At 37.0% G+C, this 14,175-nt stretch overlaps 1 protein-coding gene across 1 annotated transcript in view; it reads left to right on the top strand.

Annotated features, from left to right (window-relative positions):
• The window catches only part of Galnt13 (polypeptide N-acetylgalactosaminyltransferase 13), a 519,646-nt gene that overhangs the window by 52,441 nt on the left and 453,030 nt on the right, over positions 1-14,175 (top strand). The window contains exon 3 of the mRNA XM_004651848.2: positions 9,269-9,508. Within this exon, the coding sequence (XP_004651905.1) occupies positions 9,367-9,508 (142 nt within the window). The 5' untranslated portion in view covers positions 9,269-9,366. The remainder of the gene's footprint in view (positions 1-9,268; positions 9,509-14,175) is intronic.

The following is a 14,175-nucleotide window of genomic DNA, read 5'->3' as shown; positions in this document are numbered from 1 at the left end:
CTTTGGCACCTGAGGTGCTCATTTAACATTAAAGGAGTTTTGTAGCAGAAAACAAAGTGGTAAAGAAACCAAGGTACTGCAGACCCAGAGATAAACACTAAGCATGTGAGCAGTTAGCAGAGTTTGGAAGACATGTCCTGGCACTGTGGCCTGTACTTGAGCTCTTGGTCAAGGATCATACCACAGATGAAGCTGGTCCTTGGAAATGTCACATGAGAAGAATCTCAGGATAAGTCAGAGTGGCTCTTGTTTACATGTTAGATTTCAGCACCAGACATTCACAAAGAGTGTGAGCAGTCTGTGTATTACTTATGAAGCATGGGAGGCATAAAAAAAAGATGATGTGGTATGGCCCAAACAGAGATATGAGGTCAGGTGAGTTTATTTTAAGGTAATCATTAGTATTCAAGCATTTGCATATAGGTAACAATGATGTACTGCAGGAGACACCCTGAAGCAGAAGAGATACCTGCACCTGTAAAATTTCTAAATATTTGAGAGCAGAGAGCTATACGTTCTGAAAGGGCTATTAATGCATTGTAACTTTAGGACTTGCAGATTTAAGGGTGACACAGTTTGTTACATTTCTTCTGTAAGTATGAAGATTTTTCAGATTGTCTTTGGTCCTGTCTGTTACTTTAGAAACATAGTGAAGTGCTGTGAGTCATACATGAAGAATGGCAGTAGGATAAAAGCAAATGAGATGGAAATTGTCTGCAGATTGGTTTGTTTTTGAGCTGCTGCATGTTTATTCCACAATACTGAAGATACTATGCTCAAAGCTCTTCCTATGATGATACCAGTCATATTGGATAAAGATCAACCCTATGTCTTCTTGTTTGACCTTAATTTTAAATTCACAATATTTTCAGTAAATAAGAACATGTATAAGAGAGTTAAAATCCTATTGGTGTACATATTGCTTATTTTTAAGGCAAGACTAACAGCCTGCTTTTTTTTTTTTTTTTTTTGTATGAGAAGTGGATGTAGAATTGTTATGCCAGGATGCCAGGGCCTCCAACCACAGCAATCGAACTCCAGATCTGTGCACCTCCTTCTGAGCATGTGCAAACCTCACATGCTTGCATCACTGTGTCTCTGGCTTATTTGGCACCTGGAGAGTCCAACATAAGTCCTTAGGGTTTTTAGGCAAGTGCCTTAACCACTAAATAATCTCTCCAGCCCCTTGTTTCTTTGGTTTTCCAACATAGGGTGTTACTGTAGCCTAAACTGGCCTGGAATTCACTATATAGTCTCAGGCTAGCCTCAGACTCATAGAAATCTTCCTATCTCCCCAGTACTGGGATTAAAGGAATGTGCCACGATGCTTGATTCAGGTTTTTTTTTTTTTTTTTTTTTGAGGCATGTCTAAGAGTCTGTCCTTTTTTAATGTGAGAGAGAAAGAGCAAAAAGAGCTTGTTAGAGGAGAAAGAGAGAGAGAGAGAGAGAGAGAGAGAGAGAAAATTGGTCCTCCATGGTCTCTAGCCACTGTAATTGAACTCTGGATGTGTGAACCACCTTGTGTGCATGTGCAACCTTGTGCACTTGTTTGTCTGGCTTATGTGGGATCTGAAGAGTCAAACATAAGTCCTTAGGCTTTGCAGGCAAGTGCCTTAACTGCTAAGCCATCTTTCCCACCCTAGATTGCTTTCTAATAATGAACATGTTCAGTTTTTAAATATGTTGTGGCTAGGTTGTAAGAAAGAGAAATTAAAAAAAAAAGTGTAGGGAGTGAAGAGTGGTATGTGCATTGTTTTATGTTTGTTGCTAGGGAGTAAGAACAGAAATTCATGTAACTGTCACTGAACTGAGAAAAACAGCATATGATTATACCCATCGCAAGGAAGAAGAGAGCAGGAGGCATTAAAAGAAGCTATCTTATCCTGTGTAATAGCTTTGATCAAAGATGATACTATGGAAAATTATGACATGTAGATAGTCATGGGATCAGTTTTTATCTTACAAAGGAAGTCTGACATATGGAAAAATAAAATGAACACATCTTAAATACACAAATGAATGAGTTTCTGTGGTTTTTTAAAATTTTTATTTATTTATTTATAATTCTTATTAACATTTTCCATGATTATAAAAAAATGTCCCATGGTAATTCCTACCCTCCCCACCCCCACACTTTCCCCTTTGAAATTCCATTCTCCATGATATTTCCTCCCCATTATAATCATTGTACTTACATATATACAATATCAACCTATTAAGTATCCTCCTCCCTTCCTTTCTCTTCCCTTTATGTCTCCTTTTTAACTTACTGGCCTCTGCTACCAAGTATTTTCCTTCTCACGCAGAAGCCCAATCATCTGTAGCTAGTATCCACATATGAGAGAGAACATGTGGCGCTTGGCTTTCTGGGCCTGGGTTACCTCACTTAGTATAATCCTTTCCAGGTCCATCCATTTTTCTGCAAATTTCATAACTTCATTTTTCTTTACCCCTGAGTAGAACTCCATTGTATAAATGTGCCACATCTTCATTATCCACTCATCAGTTGAGGGACATCTAGGCTGGTTCCATTTCCCAGCTATTATAAATTGAGCAGCAATAAACATGGTTGAGCACGTACTTCTAAGGAAATGAGATGAGTCCTTAGGATATATGCCTAGGAGTGTTATGTACACAATGTGTATACAGCCATGTTGTTACCATTGTTGGCCTCCTCCCTATCCTCTCCCCTCTACAGGGACCCTCCTTGTTAGAGAATGTGGGTCATGCATTCTGTGGTTAGCCATCAGTTATGGGAAGAGTCAATATCTCTGTGCATAATGTTCCAAAATGTGGCTCTAATAATCTTTCCACCCCCTCTTACTAGAATTTCCCTGAGCCATGTTGATTTCGACTTAGGTCTGCTTCAGTGATGAGGTCTAGGGAGCCTCTATGTTTCTGGATATCTGGCTTGGTAGGAGTTGAGTGTTATCTGTTTCTGTCTCCTTCACCCTTGGCCCCTCTTACTAGAATTTCCCTGAGCCATGTTGATTTCGACTTAGGTCTGCTTCAGTGATGAGGTCTTGGGAACCTCTGTGTCTCTGGAGATCTGGTTTGGTAGGAGTTGAGGTTTCTCTGTGTTTATCTCCTTCACCCTTGTGCTGGTACCAGGTTCACCAAGAAAGCAGCAGTTCTGCTCATTTCCACAATTACTATGCGGTTTCAGCTGGGGCCCTGGTAAGATGTGATGGGCTGATCCTCTCCTCAGCATCTGCATACATCTGAAAAAGAGAAGAAAATTCTCCAATGGAAAGTGAAGTCAGACAAGATAAATGGAATAACCATTATTCTTTTAGAGAGAATTTAATGTAGGTGTAGGCCTTCTTGTAGCCCACAATTGGTGGGAGCTTGATAATGGAAAGCAGGCTCTTCTTTTGTATATCTTTTGGATATGATTCTGACTTGGTTCTCAGCTCCAGCTATGGGTTCTGTTCCACTGAGTGGATATATTAGCCAAATCAAGAACAGTTAGTTACCCACCATGGCTGTGTGCCACTATTGCACTTGTGTGAGCATCACATCAGGTTGTTTACTGCTGAGTAGCATAGACCACAAGTTGCTCAGATAGATGTTGGTCATTTTCCCCTAGTCACTCATGTAGCACCTTCTGACACTAGATGAGCTAACTATCTGGGGCTGACTCTTCCAGATTCCACCCAGGTCGCTCCATGTTCAGTACCAATAGCATATGGTGTCTTCCGCGGTAGGATCTTACCACTAGCCTTTAGTAGGTCATCAAGTACTCTGACAGAAATCTGTCTTCTTTTGGAAAACCTTGTAGGTCTCTTTGATCAAAAGCTCATTGTGGGTGTTAACCACATGCTGGTACTAGGAGTCACAGTCCAGCACCAAGGAAAAGAAGGAAGAAAAAGGTAATATGAAAGAGAACGAGAGAAGAGGGAGAGAGGGAGGGAAGAAGAGGGGGAGAGAGAGAAAGAAGATTGAGGTTAGTCTTCATCATCATACCCTCTCCTGGGCCATATGATTCAGGTTTTCCCTCTTAAGGACCTGATTAAAGTTCAACCATTTAGTCTGTCTTTTAGGACATAGAATTTTATGGTACCATTTATTTCCATTTGGGTCCAGTTTTGTGCTCCCCCCCACCTTAATTTCTCCTCTCACCCCACCATCCCTATTGTCTGGTCCTTGAGATGCTCATTAGGTGTGTCAGCATCTCAGGCAAATTCAGGTTAGGAGCCACAGATGAGTGAGACCATATGATCATTTTCTGTGATTGGGTGAGTTCACTGAGAATGATCTGTTCCAAGTTTGACCATTTTTCTTCAAATTTCATTGTCTCAGTTTTTCTTACTGCTCTGTAGAATTCCATCATGTAGACATAACACATCTTTTATATCCATTCATCTAATGATTGACATCTGGGTTGATTCTAGCTCTTAGCTATCATGAATTGAGAAGATATAAATATGGCTGAACACATCTCTGGACTGAGGCATGGAGCTTTTAGGGTAAATGCCCAGTAAGGAAATAACTGGGTCTATTGGTAACGCTATAGTCAACCTTTTTAGGAGTCTCCATATTGCTTTCCATAGTGGTTGTACCATATTACATTCCCACCAATGAATGAGTTCTAAGTATTATAACTATAAATCTGTGTAACTTATCTCTTCAGAAGCTACATTTAATTAAAAAAAAATATTTCTGTCTTAGGATGCTGTATTCTCCACCACCCAACACATTTGCATATGCACTGCTCCTAGGCAAGGATTGCTGAATGCTCTTTTATCTGATAATAGCAATATTAGTTATTACTGCTACACTGCTGCTAACCAGTCAATATTGAGTATCTACAATGTGGCAAATATATTACCAGAAGTTTACATATGTTAAATCATGCATATCTATTAACCTTTTAAGAAATTATTAGCTTTCTTAGTAGTGACCACTGTTCATATTTTACAGAGAAACTAAGTCATTAAATGGCCTGTTAATGTAACGCAAGTAGTACAGGTAGTGGTTGTTGATTCTAGTTCATATCATGACAGTATAACTCCAAAATATATATAAGTTCATACATACATATATTTCAGAGCCTAGTCTAGATTGCCTCTTTTTAAATCTTCATTCATTCATTCATTGCAAGCATATACACATTGAGAAAGAAAGAAGAAAGAGGGAGGACAGAGAGATTGAGAATTGACTGGGCATTCCCGGGCCTCTTGCCACTGCAAATGAACTCCAGATGTATCTGCCACTTCGTACATATGGCTTTATATGGGTACTGGGGGATCAAACCTGGGCTGAGGGGCTTTTCAAGTAAGTGTCTTTAACCATTGAGCAATCTTTCCAGCCTGTTAGGTTGCCTCTTAATGCCTGCATTTAAAGTTGTGAACATTTATGCTCTCCTTAGTTTCAATGCAAGCAAGCAAGATACTATTTCTTTGCTTTTATTCTATGATCTTTACACATAGGGAACCCATTTAACATTGCTTTGTCAGCATCCTTAGGTCATATATATTTCAGTGTAGTGTGGTCATAGTAGACTTTCGATTTAGGATGTAGTTATAATCTCTAGTTGCATGTTAAATTTTGATCCTTATTTATGCAAAGACGAGTCTTTCTGTCAATCAGATCTGGGCCTAATCCAGGGAAATTTTCAATGTGTCCTCACTAGATTTACCATTCTTTAAAGTACCTGCAAAATTGTATGGTCATTAGTTCACAGGAGCTCCTCTGTGTATAATGCTAACTGTGCCTTGGTGCCTAAAACTTCTGGGAATGTTACAGTCTTACCCTAGCTTTCAAGGGCCAGTAGCAGCTTTAAGTATAGCCTCATAAAATAGATTGAGTAAATTTGTAACCATTATGCAATTTGCTACTAAAGTGGATATATGGCTACAGATAAAAATGTCTAATAGCAACTAAACTAGATTCCTCAGGGAAGTAATGCCCTTTTAATTGAAAGAAAAAAAAAAAAAAGCAAAGATATTTTTCTTCTTTGTTTTAAACATTGTTACCCAAGCCTATAAGCTCTATCAAGTTTTATTTGTATATTTAAAAATATTTTACATTCTTTTTTAATTTTTATTTTATTTATTTGAGAAAGAGAGAGAGAGAAGGGAAGAGGCAGATAGAGAGAGTGTGTGAGAGAGAGAGACAGAGTGAGAATGGGTGCACCAGGGCTTTCAGCCACTGCAAACTAACTCCAGACACATGCACCACCATTTGCATCTGGCTTATATGGATCATGGGGCATCAAAATTGGGTCTTCTAGTTTTTCAGGAAAACACATTAGCTTCTAAACTATCTTGCCAGCCCTAAAAATATTTTAATAAGGTATAAAAATGGCATAAAAATCTTTTGCAGAAAACAAATCCACACAATTCTATATAATATATGGCAAGGAGAAGGATAAGAGGGAATGAAAGTCATGAGATAGGGTCTGATCTCCTAAATACCCCTATCTAGAGAACAGTACATATTCTAATTAATTAATTAATTTGAGAGAGAAGAAATGGGAGAGACAGAGAGAGAGAAAGAAAGAGAATGGACATGCCAGGGTTTCCTACCACTGTAAACTAACTCCAGATGCATGTTACACTTGGTGCATCTGGCTTTATGTTGGAACTGGGAAATTGAACCCAGGCCATCAGGCTTTGCAAGCAAGCACTTTAAATCACTGATCCATCTCTCTAGCCCATAGAAAAATATTTTATAAAGGCAATTCCTGATGGACCTAGTGTCTCTTTTATGCCTGTCATCTCAGCACTAAGAATTTGAGGCAAGAGGATTTCAAGTTGAAGTCCAACTGGGGCTATGTAGTTAGGCTCTGTCTCACAATTGTCTTTAGTTAAAACAATTAAGAAGTTGCAAAAGAGAAAGTGGGGGGAGGGGAGGAATTGCCATGATTTATTGTCTATAATTATGGAAGTTGCCAGTAAAAAACAAATGAAAAAATCTTTAAATAAGTACAAAATAAAAAAGGGAGATAATTGTGCTCAAAGTATTTCTGACACCATCAGAACAAGGAACATGAGTGGCAGATAGAGGACCCTGTGGTATGTCATCTTGGTACACTCTGGGTGAGAAAACCAGGAATGCTGAAGAAGTGGGCTTCTTCATTGTGTGAGAAAGAAAATGGGATTTGCAAATTAATCGAAGCTGATTAGAATAAAAACTCCTGTTGCTGAGTTACCATGTGTCCTCTGCAATCTTTCTGCTCAGCTTGTTTTTCATGAGTGCTGGAACATGCAGGAGAGTGTTACTTCTCTAGTACCTGGTAGAAGATATTTTTGAGCAGTAAAGCTGGCCTTGTTTTCTAGATGGTGGTATTGTTAAGGTAGTGATGTAAGGAAACAATCCTTCCTTCCTTCCTTCCCTCCTTCCTTCCTATATTATTCTTTCTTTCTTTTTTCTTTATGCATATTTGCACTTTAGGCCAGAGTGATGTGGAACTCAATATATAGTAAAAGTTGGCATTGAACCCTTTACATTGCCCCTACATCTGCCACCCAAGTACTGAGATTATACAGAAATGCTGAGATTGTCTTATAAATACAAATAATGATGACAAAGCAACTTAATTGTATTAGATGAAATAGTAGTCTTAGATTCATCTGTGTGCTAATGTCATGATATGTAACTCTTAACAGGCTATGAATTTAGGATAATTTGAATAAAATTTGAAGTGATAATATGGTGTGATTTTGACTTTCAGTCATAACTAAATTTAATGTTAAATTCTTAAGAGCCTCAATTGCTGGCTCTTATTAAAAATGACTTATCTTAGCCATTTAATATTTAATGATGGATTTTCTGTTATAGAAATAATCTTCCTATTTTCCTTCAAAAATATTCTCCATCATTTTGCTTTCACCTCATGGTATTTTGAGAAGTTGGTAGGGCAGGGAATATATTACCAATAAAGAATAATATACAGAGAGGCAAGATCATCCCTTTGATGACAGAGCTAGGGGCAATGCTGCTTACATCTTCAAGAATCATGTTTTATAAGGTTTTTCTTCTGCACATAGTGGATATTGTTCAGCTACTTTCATTGTAACATTAACTTTTCCATAGGTTGTTTTTTCTACTATAAATTGAAGAGATGCACTCCATCTAAGAACCAAAGGAAGAAAATTTGATAGCTTGAGTTGTTTCATATTTCCAATTTAAAAATCACGAATACAGTAACAGGAAAAGTATATTGAAGAATTGTTCTTTGGTTAGAAGAATTAGAGGCTGAGTTCTAATATTTAGCTATCAGTTTGTAGAAAATTAAGCAAAAATGAAATAAACTAGATAATTAACATGCCAGGCTTTTTCTTCAAGGAAAACAAACTCCAAATGCTACGCATTATTTGGATTTGTACATGATACATCTCTTCATTGGTAAATATTTATGTGTATATCTGCTGATTGAATATGCATTTTACATTGTTATTGAAATTAGGCTTTGTTGTGTTTTTACCTGTCACTTTGTGTCATTTTTGAGTTGTACTGACATTTCTCTCACTTTATGCTACTAAATTAGCTGACATTAATCTAAAGAGATTTGTCTCAGCAAACTATACTTTATGTTTTTATTTTGTAATAAATATTCATGAAATCGTTCAGTATTTTTGTAATTAATACCAAAATCTTTCTTCCAAAGCAGTGTTACTTATTTGAATCAAAATTTTACACTTTACTTGATGCCATTTTAAATGTAGCAACTTGCCTCAAATTATTTTTTTTTTGTCTGATTTATTCGCTCTATGCATGGAAACTAGTTAATTAGTGTTTTTTTTTTTTTTTTGTAAGGTGCCTTGTAAACATAATCACATTTAATTCTCAAAGCAAAACTTTAGACCAGAAGTCTGAGGCTGGGAAAGTCACCTGGTGTCATAAAGTGAGCAGGCTCCCATGTTCTTAACTGACTACCACCCCTCATCCTCTGCAAAACCTCTCTATTTCTGGATGATTTCTCTTTCATTGCATTATTGGCTTGCCAGAAGAACTGTCTCAGGGTAAATTTGAACTGCAATAATTGACACCTTGGTGTTAATATAGGAAAGCATGGTATAATGTAAGGTAAAGGCACTACAATTTGAGGAAACCAAGTAGTTTGTTAAGGGCCTAGCAGAGTAGTGGCAACTTTAGTATCATGTTAGAAACTTGGTTTGCTAACAAGTTTCAGTTTGAGGTGCTTTTAAGCTTTTATTTGATGACTTGAATGCTGATATCTAGGAACATATATTGGGTCATTTATACAAAAAGTCTTCCTGTGTTCTAATGAAAGCGTTTCTTTTTTTCTTTTTTAATACAGTGGGATACATCCTGCTTTTATCCTGGACTTCATCTCTGTGGCTTGAATCTGACACAGTAGCATTTGTCTTCGACTTGCGTGTTAACTAAAAATCCAGCATGAGGAGATTTGTCTACTGCAAGGTGGTTCTGGCCACTTCACTGATGTGGGTACTTGTTGACGTCTTCTTACTGTTGTACTTCAGTGAGTGTAACAAGTGTGATGACAAGAAGGAGAGGTCCCTGCTGCCTGCTTTGAGGGGTAAGCACTTATGACATGGAAAGTTGGTGATGCTTGACAAATAATAGCAAACCTCAAAAGGATAATTTTACTTTATTGAGTTATAAGAGCATTTTGTCAGAACAGTTCAAGTTCATGTAGCCAGAAGAAAAGCTGCTTAACTCTCTTGGTCTAGGTGTGTCATGAGAAGAAATGATGCAAGCTACCTAACCTACAAGTCACTTTTGACTATCACTCATTGAAAAGAAGCACTTTGTGAACATTCCAGTTAGACAGAAGTTAAAATCTAGATTTGCATGAGCTAAGCACCTTTAAGACCAAAAAAAAAAAAAAAAATAATAATAAATAAATAAAAATAAAAATAAAAAAAAAAACACAACAGTTGGATTGGAGACATGGGTGGTTAATGCTCTTGTCTGGGAAGCCTGCATATCCAGGGTTTCTTCCCTAGTACCCATGTAAGCCGAGATACACGGTGGCTCATGCATCTGGAGTTCATTTGCAGTGGCTACAGGCTATCTTTCTCTCTTTCTCTCTCTCTCTCTCAAATAAATAGATTTAAAAAAAATGTTCTAAATCCAAATAGCTGAGGGTTGTAGAAAACAGGCAGTAGCTATGATAGGACACCCTTAAAAGTTTCCAGAATAGATTAAAGCTGATTTTAAAACTAAAACCCATGTCAGTGACCAGATCCAGCATGCAAGTCATAAGCTTGTTAGCATTATGCCATGAGAAAAAATATTAAGATAATTTGAAGCATGTTATGAAGTAATTTCATTTCAGTATTTCCTTCCTTGAGCACCAAATTTATGACTAGATAACTATGAATTCAATAAAGAGCCATTTATATAATAGTAATTTATCAAGTAAAGATGCAGAGATTGTTTGCAAACAGCTCTATGTCTTCCTTCGTGATGACTCCAAAATCCAAATATTTCTAAATTATCCTGCATAAATATAGACTTCTAAAGTTCTAAAGAGTGCTCAAAATGATTTTTATCTTTATTGAACTGATGGGAATTATTTGATTACTAGTTTGTACTTGTTGGAAAGTGAATCTAAATTACTGGGCTGATACTTGCATTTATTTAGTGAATGAATATAGTATAGTTATAACAATTTTAAAATTATTTATTAGTAAAGATATTCTATTACAGCAATTTGACAGTTGTTTAGGATGTTTGGAGAAACACAGGAGAGTATTTTCAAGATTATTTTTGTTGATAGTATTTTGGATAATTTGAGTTTGCTTTACACTGTAAAAAGATTATGCTTCGTTGAAAATATTTTCAATATTTTGTTTTCCAAATGTAGCTAGCCATTTCACCATAGTTTTGACAAATGTAAAGAAATGAAAGTACTCTTTTGGTGTTAACTACTATATAGACCCACTTAAGCAGTTTGTATACATTCTTTAGTCTGCAAGCACGTGGGGAGGCAGGTTTCATGAGCCACTAGTTTGTGATGAATGAACCTGGGATTGATTTGCTGATCTTTAGTGTAAACCCTTAAATAAATCATCCCTCTGCACTTACATGGTGGAGTCTTGGAACTGTTGCTTGGCTGGAAGAGGAAATGTGTGTGATGGATCACATCCATGTGCAATGATCACTTTGTCATTTGTCGAACACAGACATCTAGATTGACTACGAAAAATTGTTATAACCTGATTCAGCAAATTATCACAGCCTTTCCCCCAACTCCCCAAGTACCAAAAAGTACAGTTTTGCTGATTTAAATCTTTAGTGTTCAGTTTTGACTCTGGAAATGACATAAAGAAAGAAATACTTGCTCTTGTACTTAATTTGTGAACTTAACTCCTCCCTAATTTTCAATGAGATTGTCTGGTGTGCCTGGGCTGCTCTAATAGCATCCAGTAGTCTGAGTGTGTACCTTGCAGACATTTCCCTTTCACATGTTCATATGCTGCAAAGCCCCAAATCAAGATGCTGATAGATGTGGTGTCTGGGCAGGGCTTATTCCTCGTGAAGGATGATTATCTTCTTGTAGACTTCACATGGATGATGAGGGTGAAGGGGTTCTGTGGTACAATATTTTTTTTTCCTTTATTTTTGTGGTGTTAGGAATCCAATCCAGGAATTTATGCATACAGCACAGGTATTTTAGCAATAAGAAAATTCTGGACCCTATTAGGTACTTTTAAAAGTTTCAATACTGGAAGCTTCTTCCTCACAACCTAATTATATAGGAAAGCCTTTACTCCTAATTCTGTTCCCTGGGGAATTATGATTTCAATTATTAGTTTTTGAGCAGGTCATAGAATTCAGTTATTGTACTGTAACTTTGTATTATTGTCTTAAAATAGAAATAAGTTTGATGAGGTTAAACTTCTTTTTTATCACTTATTTCACATTATTTAGGTAATTTCAATATGTTTAAACTGTAAGCAGATGTTTCTAAGGAGAATGCACATGAATGATGTTTTTCTCTAAATCTAATGAAAACTGGCTTTTACCTTAAAAATTACCCTTTTGGCCTACACATCTCCATTATTAATGAAGATTTCAATCTAAGTGTTTGTATAATCTCTAATATTCCTAAATTTTATATAATTTTAAGTACTCAGTATTATAACATGACCTTTGAGCATAATTCATTTATTCATTAGTTATTCATTAAGTCATGTATATTAAGTTTTAGGGATATAGTGTATTTGGTATTTATGATATAAAAAGTTTTAGTTCCTTCAATCATGATGCTTATAGTAAATGATAAAGTACATTTTTCTCCATCTTTCTTTCTCTTTCTAGCTCCTCTACACACTATCTCTCTCTCTCTCACACACACACACAAACACATGCATATGTTGATTTCATTAATAAATGTTATTGAATTATAAATAACATGCTAAAAAGACAATTTTTTAAAATTTTATTTATTTATTTGAGAGTGACAGAGAGAGAGAGAGAAAGAGACAGATAGAGAGAGAGAAAGAGAATGGACATGCCAGGGCTTCCAGCCACTGCAAACAAACTCCAGACACATGTGCCCCCTTGTGCATCTGGCTAACGTGGGTCCTGGGGAATCAAGCCTTGAACTGAGGGCCTTAGGCTTCACCGGCAAGCATTTAACCACTGAGCCATCTCTCCAGCCCTAAAAAGACAATTTTTAAAGGGAAGGTTTATTTTGACTTGCAGACTTGAAGGGAAGCTCCATGATGACAGGGGAAAACAATGGCAGGAGCAGAAGTTGGATGTCACTCCCTGGCTGACATTAGGTGGACAAAAGTAGCAAGAGAGGCAATTAGTTTTATGTTTAGTCATTTTTATAAAGTAGATTATACACTTATGTATGCATGTACAATATAAGAGCATTTTTAGTCAATTTTTCATATTTGAAGTGTATATGCACATATGTATACACACATGTATATATATCTATATCTGTCCATATGCTATTATTTTTTTTTTTTTAAAGATAGGGTCTTGCTTTAACTTAGGCTGAGTAGGAAGTTCGGTGGGCATAGTATATATATTAGGCCAGACAATAGCAGTTGTTACACACCTAGGGCTTATGACTTTTCCTGCCATAGGTTTTCAGTATCAGGCATGTATTCCTCCCCATGGAGTGGGCCTCCAGACTACTTAAGGAGTGGTTGGTTTCCCCCATAACAGATATGCCACTATTGTACCTGTTGCCTCATTTGGCCTACTGGCCAAATTTAATGTTTGCAGTGTCTACTGTTGTTTATATACACTGGTGATTTCTCTCCCATGTAAATTCAGGGAGCATAGCTTTTTTCAGCACTCTGTTAGCTTGGTTTACAGAGGATGTTTTCAGCTCAGCTCCAGCAGGATTTCTCAGTAACCTTGCAGCACATGTATGTGGGTTCTTCAGCAATAGGGTCTTACCATCAATTTCTGGTGGGAAACCAAGAGTCTCAGCAATGGCCTGTAATGTTTTGGGGGCATCAGAGACCACCCTGCCACTGAAAATATTTTAGGAACAATCTATGGCTTCTGGGTGTGCCATTGTCCCAAAACAGTAGGTTTCCATATGATTAATTCATACACTCTTAGATTTGGTTAGCTCTCCCCCACCTTTCTTTTATTCAATCTCTTCTCCTGACCTCACTTAAGCTTTTCCACCCCCATTAATATGTTCCTCTATTTACGTATATGTAATACCATCCTCTTAAGCCCCCCTTCCTCCTTTTTTATTCCCTTTGTATCCCATTTCTAGCTTACTGGCCTCTGCTACTGAGTTTTATTTCAACTCACATAGAACTCCAATCATTTGTAGCTAGGAAAAACATGAGAGAGAATGTGCAACACTTGGCTTTTTGGTTCTGGGTTACCTCACTAAGTATAATCCTTTCCAGATGTGTCCATTTTACTGCAAATTTCATAATTCCATTTTTCTTTACATCTGGGTAGAACTCTATTGTATAAATGTGCTACATCTTCATTATCTAACCATCAGTTGAGGGACATATAGGATGATACTATTTCCTAGCTATTGTGAATAAAGCAGCAATCAACATGGTTGAGCAATATATCTATAGTTGTGAGACGAGACCTTAGAATCTATGCCTATAAGTGGTATAGCTGGGTCATATGGTAAATCTAATTTAGCTATCCCAGGATCCTCCACACCAATTTCCACAATGGCTGGAACAGAGTGCATTCCCACTAACAGTGTAAAAGGGTTCCTCTTTTCCATATTCT

This window comes from Jaculus jaculus, chromosome 4 (genome assembly GCF_020740685.1).
Source record: "Jaculus jaculus isolate mJacJac1 chromosome 4, mJacJac1.mat.Y.cur, whole genome shotgun sequence".
Classification (NCBI taxonomy): Eukaryota; Metazoa; Chordata; class Mammalia; order Rodentia; family Dipodidae; genus Jaculus; species Jaculus jaculus.
The sequence above is the reverse complement of the archived record's forward strand: the minus strand, read 5'-3'. Positions and strand labels throughout refer to the sequence as shown.